The sequence below is a fragment of the Dysidea avara genome, chromosome 10 (genome assembly GCF_963678975.1).
Source record: "Dysidea avara chromosome 10, odDysAvar1.4, whole genome shotgun sequence".
Lineage (NCBI taxonomy): Eukaryota > Metazoa > Porifera > Demospongiae > Dictyoceratida > Dysideidae > Dysidea > Dysidea avara.
In genome coordinates this window covers 17,600,517-17,619,940 of record NC_089281.1, presented here as the reverse complement: position 1 = coordinate 17,619,940, position 19,424 = coordinate 17,600,517, and the positions used below count along the sequence as shown (strand labels likewise).

Below are 19,424 nucleotides of genomic sequence, written 5' to 3'. Positions count from 1 at the left end.
ACGCCTTTGGGGCGTGGCTAATCTTTGGCACATGTGAGAGTCATTGTTATATATCTAATATTAAAAACTGCATAATTTACAGACAAGTAATAAATTACTGTGTATGCTAGTCATCTTCATCTGACACACTGAACTTTATTCTGGTTGACTTCTTTGGCAGAACTGCAGCCTACACACATGAAATATGGTAGGATAATACACTAGTATACTTATTTTCCAAAATGTGCAGCCTCAGTTTGAGGATTAACGCACATATGAAACATGCATACAAAATGTTTTACAATATGATTGATTATGGGATTACTGATTGGTAGGGGAAAGTAATAATAATTTCAGTTGGTACTTAAAAATTTGTAATGATTGTTGTTGGATTAGGTCAGGTGGGAGTGAATTCCACAGTCTAATTGATCTAGGGAAGAATGAATTATTGTACTGATTGGTCCTTGCATAGATATGATGAAATTTTTGGTCATGTCCTCTGGTGTTGGGATAATGAGGGATTAAATCAACAGGAGATATATCAATGAGATTATGAACAATTTTGTAGAGGAGGGTGATACTGGATACTTGTCTGCGGTATTCTAAGCTGGGAATATTAAGGTCAATGAGCATGTTAGCTACGCAGATTGCCTCTGTACTCGTTCAAGCTTATCAATGTTTCTTCTGATGTGAGGGGACCAGACAGGATTGGCGTATTCCAAGATTGGTCTTATCATGGCATTATAACATTTCAATTTGATTTGAGTTGGGCAGGATTTAAGATTTCTCTGTAGGAATGCTTTGACTGATAGAGCTTTGGATGTGATGTTAGTAATGTGTGTGGACCATGACAAGTCATTGGTGATTGTAACTCCTAAATACTGATTTAGTAGATGAAACTTCTTTGATAGAGATGTCATTAATGGTGTAGTTGTACGTGATCGGATTGTGTTTACGAGTGATTCTCATGAATACACTTTTATCAGGATTAAAAAACATACCCCACTGATTGGGAGAATAATACATAGCTACACCATACAGTACAGTGAGGTCAAATGGTTTTTTGATATGAAAGTGGAAGAAACTCAAATTTCTAGCTACAGCATCTTGTATATAGAGAAAAGCTACAGGTTTGTTTTGATAGCTAGTAACAGTTTAATAAACAAACGAGCAGCTCTCTCCAAAATATCTCTACTATTCTTCTGCACCATTGGTAGCCATGAACAAAAAAAAATGTATTATGTATATCACTTTGCATTGTTAATTGTGTAGCATCACCAATAAACTAATATAGCTGCTTAAGTTGCATCCCACAATAAACAAAACCCATGAGCTGGAACACCTTTCTACATGGCAAACAATGAAACTCATCTCCCTTACATTTTCTATAAAAGAGCTGAAGCATATCCTTAGATTATGAAAAAAAACTTACCAGTAGAATACCCCTTTACCCACCACCAACCCTATTTTAGGTACCTATAATTGCCTCGAAAAATAGGGTATGGTCTGTCTAGTGTTCAGGACTTGTGCTTTGGAATGCATAATCACACTGCAGCTTGCGTTAATGATTTGATTGGATGCACCAGTTTTTGGTAATGGTGGCACAAGTCCTTAATGCAGGCCCTATATATATTATATATATATATATCTTTTTTTTGGGGGGGGGGGGGGGGGGGGAATAGGTGCCTAAAATAGGGTCGGTGGTGTTAGACCAGTCATCACTATGAAACTAATGAACCTACCACCTAAGCCATCTACAGGTCATCATGCCATATTTACGGAAGAAAAAGAATCTGTAAATTTTCAAAGACTTTTGACATACCCAGTGGAAGCACTCTGTAACAGGCAGGGCGGATCAGGATTTCACATAAGGATATCTGAATGGGTGACCAAGCCTAACACACAGGATGCATTGTGCTAACCAGTGGTGGTTCTAGAAAATTTTGTGGGATCCATTTTGACACATTTTAATTTCACCTATCTGACCTTAATAAATCATGTCACAATTAAATCTTGGTAGATATATACAGAAAGATTTGATGCATCATCAAGGAGTTGCACAAGTTACAATAGTTTAATTGATAATTATTTTTAGAAGCGCTTAACACTTCAAGCCTCAGGAGAAGCAATTTTGTGGTGGAAAGAAGCAGTTTACATAGTTTCACCACTAGAAATTATTTTAGCAATACACCTCGTTTTAGACTTAAATTTCACTTACCGTTTTATTGATGTAAAAAAGCTAACTGGTTTCTGGAAACAGGTGAAACCCCCTTAGAATTGTGCCTGGTGCTAACACCAAAATTTGTTACTCACCTGCAGCCAGTAACGCCAAAGTATATTTTCACCAGGAGACTAGGGGAGTTGGAATTTCTGGTATAACATGGTCATACATCATGTATTCAAAGTGATAGTGTAACCGACAATTCTATTACAGTACAAGTCTGCTGTATTAGATTGACTCTCTAGTTGCAAATGGAAATATTTCAACCCAAACAAGTTTATGTATAGCCAAAAGAACTAATTTTTTAGGACAGTTTCTCAAAAGCACCATTTAAGGATTGCATAAAAGGTATATAATTTCAACTTTATACAACCGGCATGGCAGAACGTGCACAATGGTGAGATAGCAGTGACACAGATGGTGTATTAATACTTGACCTATATCACTTACATATCCAGGAAAATCATAGTCAATTCCCAACTCCTTTAGTCTGTGTCTCTTCTGTCTTTCCTTCTTTATCAGAGCACCTATTACCCTCTGGTATTTGTCCTTGTTTCTAACCATCGCCTGTGAAGAAGTGATACACAACATATTATGTGTGTAACACATAAAATAAGCTTATAGTTAGATGTTGAGAAATGTCGTGTGGTAACGGCTTCAAGTATTTTTCATTTTCTATTTTTCATTTTTGCTTGCATGCACTTTTGCTGCCAATATTTTTGTCATTACTGCTATCATTAGATGAATGTATATTTCTTGCAGTCAAACATGTTGCTTTCATCACACCACAATTGGTTCATAAGGAGATTTAGAACTCCTTACCTGTTCTCATTGATCTACAAAATAGGCTTCAATCCCTTATAACACATGTAGCACACTTTTAATAGAGCAACTTGTGACTATTAGCTGTGTATAAATAGTAAAGCCCACACTAATGATTTGTAGAAATTCTGATGAAAATCAGAAACCCAACAAAGTAGATGAATACTCTCTAATACAACAGTCAGTATGCTGTCACAATATTTTTCATTGTCGACAGTATCACAGCTTGCAGGTTGGGCAAATGAATTGACAGTAACATGATATTTGGTGTCGTTATGTCACAACTATGGAGCATTTAGAAATTTACTTTCTAACCATTTGGTAGGTGGTCCTGATTTCTGAAATTATGATAAAATTCCACTTCTTGCTGAAATGCTCATGAAGCCAGATGCCTATTCACCTGTTAAAAGAGTTTCTGACACAGTTATGGAGAAAGAAAGTAGCCATACCAACTTACAGGTGGACATAATATTATTTTGAAAATGTGTCGGGAAATAGACCGAATATGTTATTACTCATAACATAAAGTATGGCCAATTTTGGAGTGAACAAACCAGCCAACTCCCTATTTGGGAGATTTGTACCTAACACAGCTACCTGTTCAGAAACAAGTTAGTGCAAAGGATATACACTACAATGATTACAGCATAAATAACATGATCACATCATACTCGGTTGTGTAACAGACAAAACCAGTTCAGTCGGTTTATCCTCCTAGGATGTTTCCTCCATCCCTTGAATGTTAGTGGGTGTACCTTGTGTGATGGTACAAACTTGCCTACAGCAAACACAACATGAACACATGACCTAATAAGGTAGCACATAACAGTGAAGGAAATAGTGCTCTGAAACTTTACTTGCTCAACCAGTTATTATTTTATAAATTCAGTCATCAGTTTGTTTTGCATAACTGGATAACCAATGTCCAACATTTTCACTCAAAATTTGGGTACTCTTCAATCACACTAGGATTCCGCTTTAGGTATAATGGTACACATTGCTTACATCCTAGGTTTAGCATATAATATGCAGAAAAAATCGTACAATTGATAACTGGCAGCTTTGATCTGCCCAGTAACTGGTTATGATATACTGACCAGTTTCATGGCCCTAGAAGAATTAACAACAGTTAAGTTGTATGATAGTGGAACCTTTTGTAAATGGGACTTAGCCAATACTGAGACCATATTTGTGTCCCTCTTGTATTAGGTAAACGTATATGGAACTGCATTTTTACAACTTTGAAAGGTCATGTTTGAGTATACTAACCAGATTTGTTTATCAGACATCAGTAAGATCATTACCAGCCTTAATGCAGCACAAGCCAATAGTACACAGTTTCACACTGGTGCATAACAAAATGAATCATTTATTAATTCCTTCAACTAAACAGTGAGGACATGTGGCATTAACAACTTAAAGTTTCATTATTCTGTTAAGCCTTTATTTAAAAAAAAATGACAATACACTGTCCACCAGCATTTAACAGATGCAAAAATTACACACACACACACACACACACACACACACACACACACACACACACACACACACACACAAACACACACACACACACACACACACACACACACACACACACACACACACACACACACACACACACACACACACACACACACACACACACACAACCAAGTTATAAAGTTTAGAGGAATCTATAAAAATGTCTCAAACTTGTATACCACATCAAAAGGAAAGAAGAATGGTGCCAGATATAATTCAACTGAAATCACATGTCAACTACACTGAAATGTAATGTGATCATACCACTTCATTTTCAGTTATGTTCCACCTGTTGTACAAACAAAGAATGGTACACCTTTGCAATCAATCCACTGATTACAAAATTGTGGATCACGGATACTCACACTAGTACTAAAGCCATTATGTGTTACTTGAGTGCTTGTTGTTAGTGACTAGATCAGAAATAGATAGAGTCTCATTACCTAGTTCATTAAGCCTCTAGGGGTCCACCCCTAATGATGAGGTACGTGGTGTGGATATTGCTAAACATTTCTTCTATCACTTACTCCTCGTCACATATTAGAAATATGCAATTAACAGAATAAATTTCAGAAGCGCTTATATCGTATCCAACCTCCTCTGAATCAACACTTACATGGTAGTGGAAAAAGAAGTGGAACATAAAAGGAGGACAAAGGAAAGTGCACCATAGCTGCTGCTAATAGAATATTCTGTAATTTTACAATGATATTAAACAATAACATACTAACTTTAAAATTGTGTTCCATTATGAACGTTCTATTAGCAGCAGCTATGGTGTACTTACTCCTTTTTAGGGCTGCACCGATTCTAGTATTGGTATCAGGCTGATACTGCTGTTTTGGAATCGGCCATTATATTATTGCAGATACCGATTCTTATCACGTGCATGTGTAGAGAATAAAATAACATTTGTTTACTTTCTTATTTTACTAGCACAGTGGATGCCTAAAAGCATCAAGTATAACACTAATAGCTAACTACCAGCAAAATAACTGATCTATACAGAAACCTACATGTGAAAATGCTTTACTGAGAAACAGATCGATATACTCTAATACAACAGTCAATTACTCTAGTAGAGCAATCAAGTAGAAATGACTGTTTCAGTATTAGAATAACCACCATTATGATATTATCTACACTTCTTCAGAAGAATACTGGAATATCCACACTGGTTTGCATTTCAGTGACTTCCTTCTTTGTGAATCTTGATTGTCTACTTTATTATAAACATGAATCATACTGAAAACGTGTACAAGAATACCATGAAATGCACTATAGAATAAATGTGTACATGTGTTATGAATCGTGTGCGTATTTTGCTCCGTATGCGTATGGAGCATCCCATACGCGCATGGGGTGCCCCATACGCATATGGAGCAGATCACTTGCCGCATATGGAGCAGATCACTTGCCCCATACATATATGGGACGGCGCGTATGGGACAGCTCTCCCCTCTATTTTAACTCCTGGGCTTGATGGACTGCCATCCCCAGCTTGCCCCAGCGGCATATGATTGAAAGATGGCAGTATTAGCTACTGACTGTCCCTGCCCAGGCTAGTCAGAGGCGATTCTGAGGTTTCCAGAAACTGAAATAGAGTCTGTTAATTGTTGCAAAAAAATCGAGCCGGATGCCTTAAAACTAAATAGATGTTGCAAACTCAGTGGTGGATCTAGGATTTTTGTAAGGGGTTTCTGAAAGAATAATGGAAATAAAATATAACAAAAGTTCTGAGGAAACCCACTGGCTATAAAAATTTGATATTCTAGAAAGTTTTGAGATTCTACTAGATTTTAGGTTACCTTAACTACTGAACTAATTTGTGGCAATGGCTCAAATTTTACTTAAAGTATATACCAATTTCAGTGTGTCAAAATGCTGTGTAATGTTCTCTCAGGAGTACCACAAGGTAGTGTCCGTGGGCCACCATTATTATCAGTGATCTTCCAGAGAGTATTTGTTCATCAATTCCTTTTCTGTTTGCTGATGATACTAAATGACTGCAGATTATCAATTCATATAAACCAAGGACTTAACATCATCTCACTCTGGAGCTGTAACACTGATATTCTTTTCAATGAAGCTGAATTTAGCTATTCATGTACAATTCTGGCCAAGAGCTTCAACTCTCCAAATAAAACATTGCACAAAGAAGACCTCGGTATTACTTTTACTGACAACCCGCAATGGTCAGAGCACTATAGCTATAAAATCATTGCAGGAAAAGTCTAATAAACCCTGGGACTTCTCCATCGTACTTTTAGGGACAAACACTATCCTAGTGAAAAACAATTATGTTTTCATAGTCAGATCTCAGTTGTTCTATTGTTCTCAGCTATGGAGTCCATGGTTAAACAAGGACATATATACTCACATTGGAATGCATTCAATGCAGGGCAATGAAATTCATATTAAATCATTTAACTATGAATTTAAAAACTCGACTTGAGCAGCTACAATTGCTACCACTAATGTACACATACTACTACACATTATGAACTCAATGACTAATGTTTCAGTAAAGTATCCCAAGCAGCTATCTGATCATTAACATTCATCAGCATAACATTAGCAGTAAGCTAATGAAAACAGCTGTATAACTGAGCTATACAAGATCTGGAAACTCTTGCAAGTTACCGTAGTTCATTCCAAATCACCTTCTTCCATACATCAGCACTTTTATTTCAACAGAATTGTCAGATTGTGGGACCATCTATATACCTGTGATCGACATGCACATCTCTTTAGTACATCAATTTAAGCAACATTTAGCTATAAACTATCTCCAGGAAGAATTCTTAATAATCCTGATTTACACTCAGCAACTTTCATACTGTCTATCCCTGTTATTGATGTTCAGCCATTCCAGTTTTAACTAATTTCCACACTTTTAACACAATTAACCCTGATCAGTGACTCAATACAATTTACTTGTAATTCACTCATGCAAACACTGTGTGCAAAACTGCACGTATTTCAATTTGTTTTCAGGCCACAGGACCGTTGAGTCCTGTAGACCTCCAGCTTTTATGCTGTGAAATTTTAATAACTGTCAAATAAACTAACTGTAGGACGAGAGTTGTACTAAATTGTAGCCTGACTGCTCTATTAGAGTGACTGTTCTATTAGAGTATCTCGATCATCTGCTATAAAATCAAAAGTAAAGATTCGCCACTGCATGAAACTGTCGGGACTTGAGTAGCTGCTAGCTAGCTAGCCTAGACTAGCTAGTTGGTCAACCAGAAGGTTTAAAATGAATTTTTTATTATCTCCTTGGATGAAAGATTTAGCTAATAGATCGATTTAAGCTAGTGACCCATACGCGTATGGGCACCCTGTATACCCATATGTGTACGGGATACCTCATACTCGTATAGGAAGCCCGTATAGGTATACTCGTATGGGATATCCCATATGTGTATAGGACAAATACGTGTACGGGTCACAGCATGTGCACTATGAAGTAGCTACTTTAAGGTACTTGATATCGGTACTTGTACTTGCAGATACTTTCCAGCTGAGTACTTGGTATTTGAAGTATCGGTAAAAAGTGGAATCGGTGCAGCCCTACTCCTTTTATGTTCCACTTCTTTCTCCACTACCACGTAGGTATTGATAACAATGTGGACTCAGTAACTTGAAATTTAAAGACTACTGCAGCTAAATTCATTTCAGTTGGAGAATTTGGATCTCTAAACAACGGACATTTGGGGACCATGTTTGCTTGTCCTTTTATGGAGGTGTCCTTTGGAGGGAGGTTGAGGTTTAAGAGTAGCTAACCAGTCACAACCAATACACAAGCTATATACATTCGCACACACGAATTAGCCATGAAGTGTAAACTACATTACATAAGACACATGATTTACACAGCAACTGGCTAGTTAGTTAGCCAGTTACTATGGTATACGCAGCTGATTCTTGTCTATGGTCACATACCTATAGCTTGAAACTCTTCGTAAATGTTCCTGAACAGTCCTCCGAGTTTATACTCTTAGGGACCCGAGTATTCTAATTAAATTGGTGTGGATCGTGTGTTGTCTTTTGTAAGTGGAATTACTTGATTATCTTAAGTAGTGAGGAGGGTTGACAATAAGGAACTGCGACCCGGAATCGTTATTTAGAGAGGTAAATCATGTAAGCTTACTAAACGTAGGAACAATCATATATACCCGCAATCATACAACTGTCATACAATTTTACAATGTATTGTGTCTATTATTTGGGGTTGTGCAGTTGTACCCCCTGTGTTGTATCAACAATACAGCTGTCTTAAGCAGTTAAAATCCAGATCCAAGTATGGCAGGGGTACTCATATAGGTTGTTCGTTAGCTAGCTGTTTATAGGCCAAGGGGGTGACACACAGGCACTCACTGTAGGTAGATCTGCGACCGTGGTCTAAGGCAAAGGTCAAGGCCACCAAATTCTTGCCAAGTCAACGGTCAAAGGTGAAAATTTCCAACCCACAATCAAAAAGTACTGAAATATTATTGCTAGGTCACCGGTCAAAGATTGAAAAAGGCTCTTAGTCACAGGTCAAAACGAAATTTCAGTGGGTCAAGACTTTGACCGCAGTTGCAGATCTACCTACAGTGAGTGCCCGTGTGTCACCCCCTTGTAGGCCAGGCAAAGTTGATTTATAGTTTCTCATATCATCTTCCACCCTGCTGTGTCTAAATTTATTACTGTTATAATTGATCGTGTGCTTTAATATTTAGATGTTTAGACAAACTAGCCAATCATTTTCAGCTATGGAAAACATTTCTTCCTGGTTCAGAAAGGTGGTAAAGTGTAAGCATAAAGTTTGATTTTGGGTACTTCCTTCATTATTAATGACTACCCGCCAGTATCAAAATTGGGGAAGTGGCTGATGAGAAACTAACAATCTACTTTGCCTGTCCTAAGAGGTGTCTATTGTACTGTGGGCATTGAGAGTGTGTTAGGGACCATGGTATAGTGTCCGTAATTAGGAGGTGTCCATTACAGGGAGTGCCTGTTAATGGGGTTCTATGCACTGTATTTGGATAACTATATTTATCAATACCTGACTAGTCATAAACCATATTATGGACGTAAAATGAAAGTTATATAACAGTGTGCAACACAAGTTTGCATTAAGATAACTGATATACTGATATCATTATATGTGACCCAGTCTGGGAAACTGGTCTTATCGCCCATGTCAGCAGATTTGATTTTTCACCCAGAACACAAAGCTACATGAATTAACAATCAAATCAAAATCAGCTAGAATTGAGTGGTCTGGTTTTGCTGGCTGCTTTTCCAAAGCCCAGTGGTGATCCATACATGCGGTGTGGGGTCTTAATGGAGCTGCGGTCAGCCTGGGGATGGCTATATGCGACTGTACAGCTCCGTGGTGTTGAATAAGTATCTCTGCTGTGAATTTCCTTTCATTTTAGCATATTTTGAGACCTGAATGGCCCATAACTTGGCCTAATTCATCCATATGCCTTCCTTTTCAATTTTTTAAACCTTTTGCCCTCCTTCCGGCTCCCCACCTTCCTCCCCTTTTGTAACTCGCCTGATACAGTCAACCACGGTTTAAAAACTATCTAAAATGGTGTGAAACTTAGTTGTTGGCTACTTGCACAGTGCATACTCTGGAAGGTAAGGAATTGGTGTAAAACGTGTGAAAATTTGATACACATAACTTCAACCATTGGCAAGCTACAACACACTAAATACTTGAAACTGGCATTTCTCGATACATGATAAGACCAGCTTTCCCAGACTGGTTCATATATTAGCTTTATTATATAGTTAACTTCTCTACACAGGATAATGGATGTCACTAAAGTTGGTTGATATATACAGGAGAAGTGTCAGTTCTTATCTGGATGACTTTCATTCCTAACATCAAGCAAGAACATTTGTATCACTATTATTACAGAAAACATGTTAAGGTAAGAATGTACTGCATATTTAATAATTATTATCATTTGTGTAGGTGCTAAGTTTATCAGTGGTCAGTGCATTTGAACATTATTTTAAGCAAAAGGGGACTGTCACTTTTATTCAAGTTTTACTGAATTTTGGATTGCTTTATTGTGAGATGTACCTCAGAAGGTCAAAACACTTAAGCCACACTTGACCTCATATTCACAACCAGATGATCCAAGGCTTAAAGTGAGTACATCAATATGTATGTTGCTCCAATACTCACCTATAATCAAGTTCCTTATCTACTATGATAAACATTATGTGTGTGCTCGTAACAATTGGGGGTAGCACTTCAATGTATGCTTATATTTACTCAACTGCTCTAAACTGGTTGTACTGTTTCTACAGGGTTGGCCGGTCTTGAATATATTATAATATACCACATTCTGTACAGTGAAAATCTTTAGTAAAAACTGTCATACTTGTTGTGTTGTCTTATCATTTCTGTATACAGCAGTGGAATAACATAGTTGTAAACTGTTGTTGTTTTATGGGCATTGTATTCTGTGAATGATAGTGAAAATTTGTCTTTTACGAGCTCTACAACTTAATAAGTACCATATTGTGGATTATTATAGCATCTGAATTTCCATGTGAAAACAATAGCAGCACAAACTTTAGCAATAAAAATCCATTACTAAAATCAAAATTTCACTTTTAATTAAGACACATGTAAAACTGTGATGTGGCAAGACCACAAACCAGTTGTACTTCACGTAGGAGTGTGAAAACAAACATGCATGGCATTGTGTGTACAACTGTTACATTGCTTTTGTTGGTTGTCTCATTGTTATGTAAATTAGCTGGGAGAAAGCTTGAAGAGAGAGTTAGGCTCTTACTAGAGAACTTAGGGTACTGATTTTTTTACCAGGTATAACTTCTTGCCTATTAAGGCTGTCATATGATCAGTGTAGTGATGTAATCACAGTGAAATCTCATCCACAGCAACCATGTGTTTGATTATGTGAAGGTTGTCCTGCCACATTGTTGGCCTTAGTGAAATACACAAATATGCTTCATTTTCATTGTTGCTTTAAAATGAAATGAATAAATTTATTAACTTACCAGCTGTTTAATGTGACTTTGAACATCTTGTTGGTACGACTAAAAGATGCTGAATCTTAGTAGCTAATATGAACAAAAAACCTGTAAAGATCGTACTATCGTACTGTATGATAACAAGAGTTCATAATATCAAGAGTTCATAATATATATACTAAGGAGAGTATCCTACTCTCATATACCCCTGTAGAAAGGCGTATCGTGAAGTTATGATGTAACGACAAGATGTTGTGGTTTGTGACGTACATGAAGCCATAAAAGTGCAAGATCGTTAGCACCGTTTCACACTTGCGACGCTCAGGATAGCCGTATTCGCGAATGGCCTAGTAAGAAACTCCTACGAAGCGGTCTTAACCCATGAAGGAACGATTGTAGTTGGGTGAGAAACGCTTAGAGCTGGAGTTAATTTGGTTGCTAGCGACGTTGGTAGGCACGCGTTCAATCGATACCATGTTCAACTAATGACATCATTAATTATACAAAGAAAAATGGGCGAACTCAGAAGTGTTACATCATAACTTCACGATACGCCTTTCTACAGGGGTATATGAGAGTAGGATACTCTCCTTAGTATATATATTATGAACTCTTGGTAATAGTAATAGCTTCTTACACATACACTTTGTCAGTGTGTGCTTTTGGGGCCAAGAAGCTTTAACTAACATCACTGGTTGACCTTTACATGATCAAGCGAATGGACAGCTATGAATGAAACTAAATAACACAACTAATATGTGTGTGGTAATGCTAGGAATGGTGTGCACTTAATGGAGTAAAATAATTGTCTGTATATTGCAGTCACTTTGAACAAAAAAAAAATTATGATCCACATTTCACAACTCATATAGCTCTTGTAGATTATGGAACACTGTGACAATTGTGCCCTGTTTTGGTTACTTATGTAATTTGTGAATTGAGGACGTGTTCAAGTGCTGTGTGATATCTGGATTCAGTAAAATATTAAAAATTCACTAATTGTGTGGGCATGTTAATTGCATGGGTGGCTGATGTTTACAAATATTCTTAAACCCACAACTGCTTTATTGTTGCACTGAAAAGGGATTGTCCAGATTTTACACATGCCTTTTGAAACAAATTCCTAAAGCACAACAACTATTAAAGCCATCTAAAAACTATATTATTGATCGTTAAATTTTGGTTGTTGTCTTGTTGTATGTAGACATTTTAGCAGTAGAGCTGCTTTGTTTCATTTCATACTTAAGAATCACTGTTTATCAAAACAAGATCACTTCTTGTTTGTTAATAAAACCATTTTGTAATAGAGGAAAAGTATTCTTCATGCTGTGGAAGCATAAGTTCATGTTGCCTTGTTCTTAGCTACCATAAAGGCAGAAAATTTGATTTGACAAATTGAACCATTTGTCTATTTGAGCCATTGTACAGCCTCCTGGTCTTGTCCCAGATGACGTAGCTTATAGTATTACCAATGTAGCACACATGTTACAGTAGCATGATAGTAAAGAAGGCTACCTTAATGCCACATAGGTCGATATATCAGTTGCTAGACAAGGTTGAAAACAAAACAATTTTTGAATTATGCAATCAATGTCAGTTTACTCATGATGTAATAAGGAATTAAATGATACCTAGGGATTTACCCTACAATGAAAGTACAAGGACCAAAATATACCATGGTACGGAATAAATTTCAGTTAGTAAACACGCAAATCCTTTACAAAATGATCCATTAGTCTCAGACCCTATTTCTCCACAGGGCACTTATTGATTGGAAACTATAAGCTTTCAGAGCAGGCTCTTATAATTTCCATCCAATAAGTGCCATGCGGAGAAATAGGGTCTGGCTACACGAGACTAATGATCCATAACTCATCGCCAGTTGATCCCATTCTCTCATTGGCTGATTTTCCATTCATCAATGGCAAGTAACACTCCATTCACACTATCCCCGGTTAACCAGAGTGTTTTCAACTTGAGTTATTGAACTCAGGTTAGCACTTCTTCACAGTACTGCATCTGACATGTGCTCGATAGTGCGAGCACTGAATAATAATTAGCTAATACAAGCACACGAGCTTTTGATTATTTAGGCGCTTGATAAAAAGGCACTAGCGAGGAAGCATAGAACCAGCTGAAATAAGTCATCAATGTTATAGACACCATGTTTAAGCTATTGGGTGCTCTTTTTTTCCAGGAATATTAACGCATTGTTTGAGTATAACCGTCACAAAGTATACCAGAACCTCGACCAGAACTACAGAACATCGTATGTAGCCACTTTGAAGAACGGCTTTAGAGCATAGATTATACTTGCTGTGTAGCCAAAAGAAGCAAGTTATATTGTTAACCTGAGTTGGCCAGCTCGGAATACGTTCACACTGTACCTCACACTGTACGCTATCCCAGGCCAACCCGTGCTAGCCCACCTCTCCTTGTCGTGCTGTGCTGGACCCAGTTCGGCATGGCTCGATTGATTCACACTGCAACTTGTTTCGAGCCGTGCTGTGCTCTACCTGGGTTAGAGGGTAGTGTGAACGGGGTGTTAACTTTAATTAAGATGGTGGACAAAGTGTGGAATGTGGCATTGCAATAAAACTAGTTACTGTTCTTCATCATTTCATAGCAAGTAATTTACCCTCCGTTGTTACAGTGCTTCCGTTAGATAAACATCTGGTTTTGGGCTAATGGAGTTAGGCAGTCCAAGTTACCATATTAGGCTGTATTGTGTAAACACACATTCCTCAAAAGTTTAATGTGGCTTTACGGGTTATTAAAGCTTTGCAATTTTTATGTGCTCAATTTCTATTCCAGGAACACTTGCAAGACCGAGACTTCACATTCTGGGAATGGTTTTACAAGACCAGTGAACTCATCAAGACATGTCTTCACAGGGAGTGGAATGAGTAGGCTACCATTGGCTGTAGTGCTTACCACACCCACACAGTTTAATATTGGGCTTCGTGGACAAGCGTGAAGCTCATGAAATGTTGTTGCAGTGTCGACCTGGTACCTTTATTGTACGTTTCACTGAGTCTGAACCTGGTGGTGTCAGTATTGTATGGGTGAAGGGTAAGTCTGTGTGTGTAGTGTGTGCTCACGTGTGTGTGAGCATGTGCCTGTCTATGCATATGTGTGTACGCGCATGTGCCCAGGGGCGGATCCAGACTTTTGGAAAGTGGGGTCAAAATGAAATAACACTACAGGGAATAAAGGGCCTGGGGGATATGCTCCCTAGAAAATTTTTAAAAGTAGACTCTAATCTGAGATCATAGATTCAAAATTGTTATGTATTCCACTGTTGTATTAGAGGTGACTGCTCTATTAGGATATCTCAATCTTAATACCTCAATTTTGATGTTTTGTTGAAGGGTCAGAGTTTCCAGTACCCTTCGCTAGACAGGATGTTGAAATGCACTCCCTTGAAAGGTTTATACATTTAACAAGATTTTGGTGTGCACAGCGATATAGCTATTTAGACAAAAATCAAAAGAAATTTACTGTTTGTGTTAAAGAATTTTGTTTGATGATACAATACCACTCATACATGCACAGCTTTTCTACAACACTCAAATATATTTAATTGTGTGTTTAATTAGCATATATATATAGGCTGGCTGTTGGGAGTCGTGGGAGTATAGCATGTCTATGATAGAGACTGGTGGTAGCTATTTGCAGCTAAAAGTAACAAATAGAAAGATAAGACATCACTGGATGAGATTTTTATGACATATAGAGCACAATTGACATGTATACTAAAATTTTTTGGAGGATGTCCCCCTTGACCCACCCCTAAATCTGCCACTGCATGTGTGCATGGGTGTGTGTGTGTGGGCACGCGCGTTTGTGTGCACGCATGTGTGTGCATGCACCTGCAGTGTGCATGTAAACAATAGATGATACATGCACTCACACTAAAGAAGTAGGAGACATGGACACTTTCTCCTTTCCTATTCTCTAGGCAACATACAGAAACAGGCGTCTCACTGTACAAGGTTGGTGGTTTTTTTAAGTGTGCACATTTTCGTTTTGTTATACCTTTGTTTCTATAGAAAAGGAACAAGAGTTCACTGCTCAAGGTTACCTTAAACATGACCTACGAGTGGTTATCACAAGTTTAGCAGGCTCACTGTAAGCCATGCCTACCTGATCACATGTAATCAGCAGCCACACCCATAATTTTTGCAGGTCATCATTCACCAATTCTAATAGTCCAGCATCTTCAATCAGGAGTCCTCTACAGTCAAGCCCGATCCCTTGTGGAGGTGTCAGTCCAACAATAGTATGGAAAAAACTCAATATATGAACGTTCATCTACTTTTACAGGATAGTTCATCATATCATGGTAGTATGATGAATGTCTGAAGTAAGCACCATACAACTTGTCATGATCACTAGCCACACCCACATTTGTTTCTGCAGACATCTGACCTTGCATCATCATATGGATCTCCTGTACCAAATCATCACATGGGACAGTTGCCAACATATTTCATCGATGAGTTTGGAGATATTGCTATCACCGATATTTCACCCACGGGAAACTTTTCATCATGAACACACATCACACACAAAGCATGAGATTTTGTCAACCACAGCCAATTTCTAATTTGGCAATATTTTGTAATGACAGTTCATTGTTGTACAATTATAGTCACTTTTCTACACACACGCACGCACACACACACATGTACTTGTTGTATAGTAATAGGTTATTTTTTTGTTACTAATTGAAACATTTTGTGATATTATAACTATCCATATTTTAATTTTGCAGAAGTATGTGGGTAAGCTTCTAGCAGCCTGTATTGGTAAAGAAGTAGTGTGCTCATGAGGTGTGGCTTACAGAAAATTTAGTGCATACTTTAAAGGTATATGCTCAGATAAAGAGGTCACATAGTTACACATAGTGACATGGAAGTTTTGCTCAGGTATGTAAGACTGTGTATATGTTACACTGATAATCCAAATTGTAACATGTTTGCTAATTTAATGCAACTTGTTAGCATCAAGCTGAGCTTTTAGGGTTTTCAGAGGTTACGGTACTGAATAATGGGGATCAAATTAGAGTCCGTACATAACTGTATTAAATTCTGTGCTGTGTTTCAGTTACAAATTTACAACCATAAAATTATGGCTTTCCTACAATTACACAGGCATAATGCTAATATGCTACACCATCATCATTAGAACTTTTGCATGTTGACATAATGTAATAATAGGTCTAATCCCAATACACCATCCATCTTTTAATTAAATATTTTTGCAATGAACAAATTATACACATAGCAGAATATCACATGTTAATACATGCATAAGTGTGTGTACTAAACTAACACTACCTGTATGTTATCAGAGTAAAATCCAACACAACTAGCTAAGGGTGCCTATTTCAAAATATCTGAACTTTTTTGTTGTTACAGTCAGTAACATACACATCATTGTTTGGACTAACAGCTATTCCGTATGGACTAGAGAAATGGCCACTAGCAAAACCACGGGATCCAAAACTGTGTACAAACACTCCATCTTGGTCAAAGATTGATACACGATTGTTACTATATTCAGTTACAAGAATAAAGCCAAACTGATCAGTGGTAAGTGCAGTTGGTCTCTTCAGTTGACCATCACCAAACTTGTCCACAAATGTACCATCAAGTGTAAACCTGGAGATGGAATCGTCATCATAATCAGCAACAAGTAATTGATCTTTAGTAGTGACTGTTACATCATAGGGATACTTCAATTGTCCTGATCCAATAGTGTGGATGAACTGACCAACAAGATGAAATACTGAGACACGACGATTGTCATTATCAGCAACAAACACTTTATCATTGTGGACTATGACACCTATTGGATGGTTCAGTTGACCATTATTTGATCCTTGATGTCCAAACTGCAACAAGTACCTACCATTGATGTCAAACTTCTGCACCCTGTGGTTATTGTAATCAGCCACATACAAGTGGTTATTGGCATCAAATGCTATCCCTTCTGGACGATGCAGTTGACCATTGCCAGTTCCATCTTGACCAAATTTTCTAATCAACTTGTCTTGACTGTCAAATATACATACACAATGATTAGTGTTATCTGCTACTGCCCACACTCCATCCTTACCAAATGCAATACCCCATGGCTGGCCCATCTTCCCATCATCATTCACTATCTTCTTGGGCTTGTTCATAGTTTTGTAATTTGGGTACACCATAATGGTGTAGGGGCTTCCTTTAATATGATCCCCTTCAATGGTAATTGGCAACTTCACTTCTCCAACTTGTTTAGTTACAAAAGATGCAGAGTAGCTCTCATTATTGTTATCCTTCACTTCTACTGGAACAACATCTCCTCCCCTGCTTGATTGTGCCTGTACAATAATGTGACTACCTCCCTTGGAACAACGATCATTGTTATGATCCTTGGTGATGATGGTAAAGCCAATCTTGCTACCAACAAGTGGTCGTGTAGGAATATCTGTGACCTCACAATTGTTTGGCATGGGAACATCTTCAAACAATTGGCCAAACTGTGGAAATGACTTTTTGTATTCTTTCACAGGAGCAAACACCATTGTGGCTAACTCGACTGGTTTAGTCTTCAATTTGCTATAACAGTTAGTTAGTTTCTTTACATTGTCACCTACTTGTTTCTTCATGAACAATGCTTCCTGGTCTGATCCACTCTTCACTGCATCATTCAGCTCCTTCACACTCAACATTTGTGCTTTGGTGAAATCCATTTCTTCCAACTGAAGTGAAATTGCTTTTCTCTTCTTAGTTGACAATTCTCGTGACTTGTTCTTTAGTTCTTCTCTTTGTTGTTCTAGTCGTTGGTGTAGTTCATCATAATACAAGTCAATCTGTTGATCAACTTCACTGGCCTGTGCTCCAATCTTCTCCTCAGCAGCTACCACCTTCTCACGTGATGCAGACAACTTGTTGATCATTTCCTCAACTGGTTCAATCATCTTCTCCAGTTCCTTCCTGTGTTTCTTTGCCATCACTTTCACAGAATTGTGCACATGTCCAGTGTGCTCAATGGTAATACAGTAGTGACACACAAGCTGGTCACATGTCTCACAGAAGAAATTCATCTCCAGATCATGGTCGGGGCATAACATGGATTTTGCTTTGGGTCGAATGTCAACCTGTTTCTTCTTTGACTGTAATTCAACCAGTTCACATACGCTGTGGTCTTGGTACTCCTTCATACGCTTGTGAAACTGGTAGCATATGTCGCATAAGAAGGTGACGCAATCAACACACAGCACTACTGCTTGACCCTCCTCCACACACTTGTCACACTTTACTTCCTCTTCACCCTCCACTTTACGTTTCAAATCCACCTCATCTAGTATACGATTAATGAAGAAATTGTTTGGTAATTCCTTCACACCTCCTCCAGGCACCATAGTCGTTTCCCTACACTCGGGGCAAATGATGTTAGAACCTCTCTGTAGTTTTTCTATACATCCTTCACAGTAGGAGTGATAACAAGGGAGATATTTAGGCTTCTTGTACACTTCGTAACATACTGCACAATTCAGATGACCAGCTACCTTCTTCATTCGTTCTGCGGCCATTTTTATGCGGTACCGAGCTGAGGAAACTTGACTGCCTGTAGCCAAAGGATAAATACACAGCAGCAGTGTACATGTATTTGTTTACCTTCGATACTCAGTGCAAAACAGGTCGCGAGATTATCGACTAGTATCTGAATTTAGTAAATAAACCAAACGGAAAAGTGGACTAGCTAGCGTTTTTCGGATATCATTGGGGGCGTGGCTAATCTTTGGCACCTATTTCTAAATTAGTCTCGTGCCCAGCCGGGCTCGCGCTAATGCGCAAACACCGTGTTTGCGCATTAGCGC

The 19,424-nt window shown here is 38.0% G+C and overlaps 1 protein-coding gene and 2 long non-coding RNA genes across 5 annotated transcripts; 1 reads left to right on the top strand and 2 right to left on the bottom strand.

Moving 5' to 3' along the window:
* Positions 1-34: 34 nt before the first annotated feature.
* Positions 35-8,732, bottom strand: LOC136236527 (uncharacterized). 3 transcript variants are annotated; one of them, XR_010692158.1, is made up of 5 exons: positions 8,492-8,732; positions 3,480-3,800; positions 3,338-3,422; positions 2,651-2,767; positions 35-169 (listed from the first exon to the last, which is right to left on the bottom strand). It is a non-coding gene; the product is annotated as an uncharacterized lncRNA (long non-coding RNA). The 3 variants fall into 3 exon arrangements; XR_010692157.1 differs by having other exon boundaries at positions 3,338-3,800; XR_010692159.1 differs by lacking the exon at positions 3,338-3,422 and having other exon boundaries at positions 3,694-3,800; positions 8,492-8,684.
* On the top strand, positions 8,511-16,320 carry LOC136236526 (uncharacterized). Its single transcript, XR_010692156.1, has 9 exons — positions 8,511-8,680; positions 10,351-10,476; positions 10,521-10,699; positions 14,366-14,623; positions 15,513-15,546; positions 15,604-15,682; positions 15,740-15,833; positions 15,878-15,917; positions 15,974-16,320. It is a non-coding gene; the product is annotated as an uncharacterized lncRNA (long non-coding RNA).
* A 466-nt stretch (positions 16,321-16,786) lies between these two features.
* Positions 16,787-19,349, bottom strand: LOC136268944 (tripartite motif-containing protein 2-like). The gene is made up of 2 exons (XM_066064422.1): positions 19,222-19,349; positions 16,787-19,171 (listed from the first exon to the last, which is right to left on the bottom strand). Exon 2 carries the CDS (start codon positions 19,134-19,136, stop codon positions 16,944-16,946), a length of 2,193 nt encoding a protein of 730 aa, XP_065920494.1. The 5' UTR covers positions 19,137-19,171; positions 19,222-19,349; the 3' UTR covers positions 16,787-16,943.
* Positions 19,350-19,424: the final 75 nt, after the last annotated feature.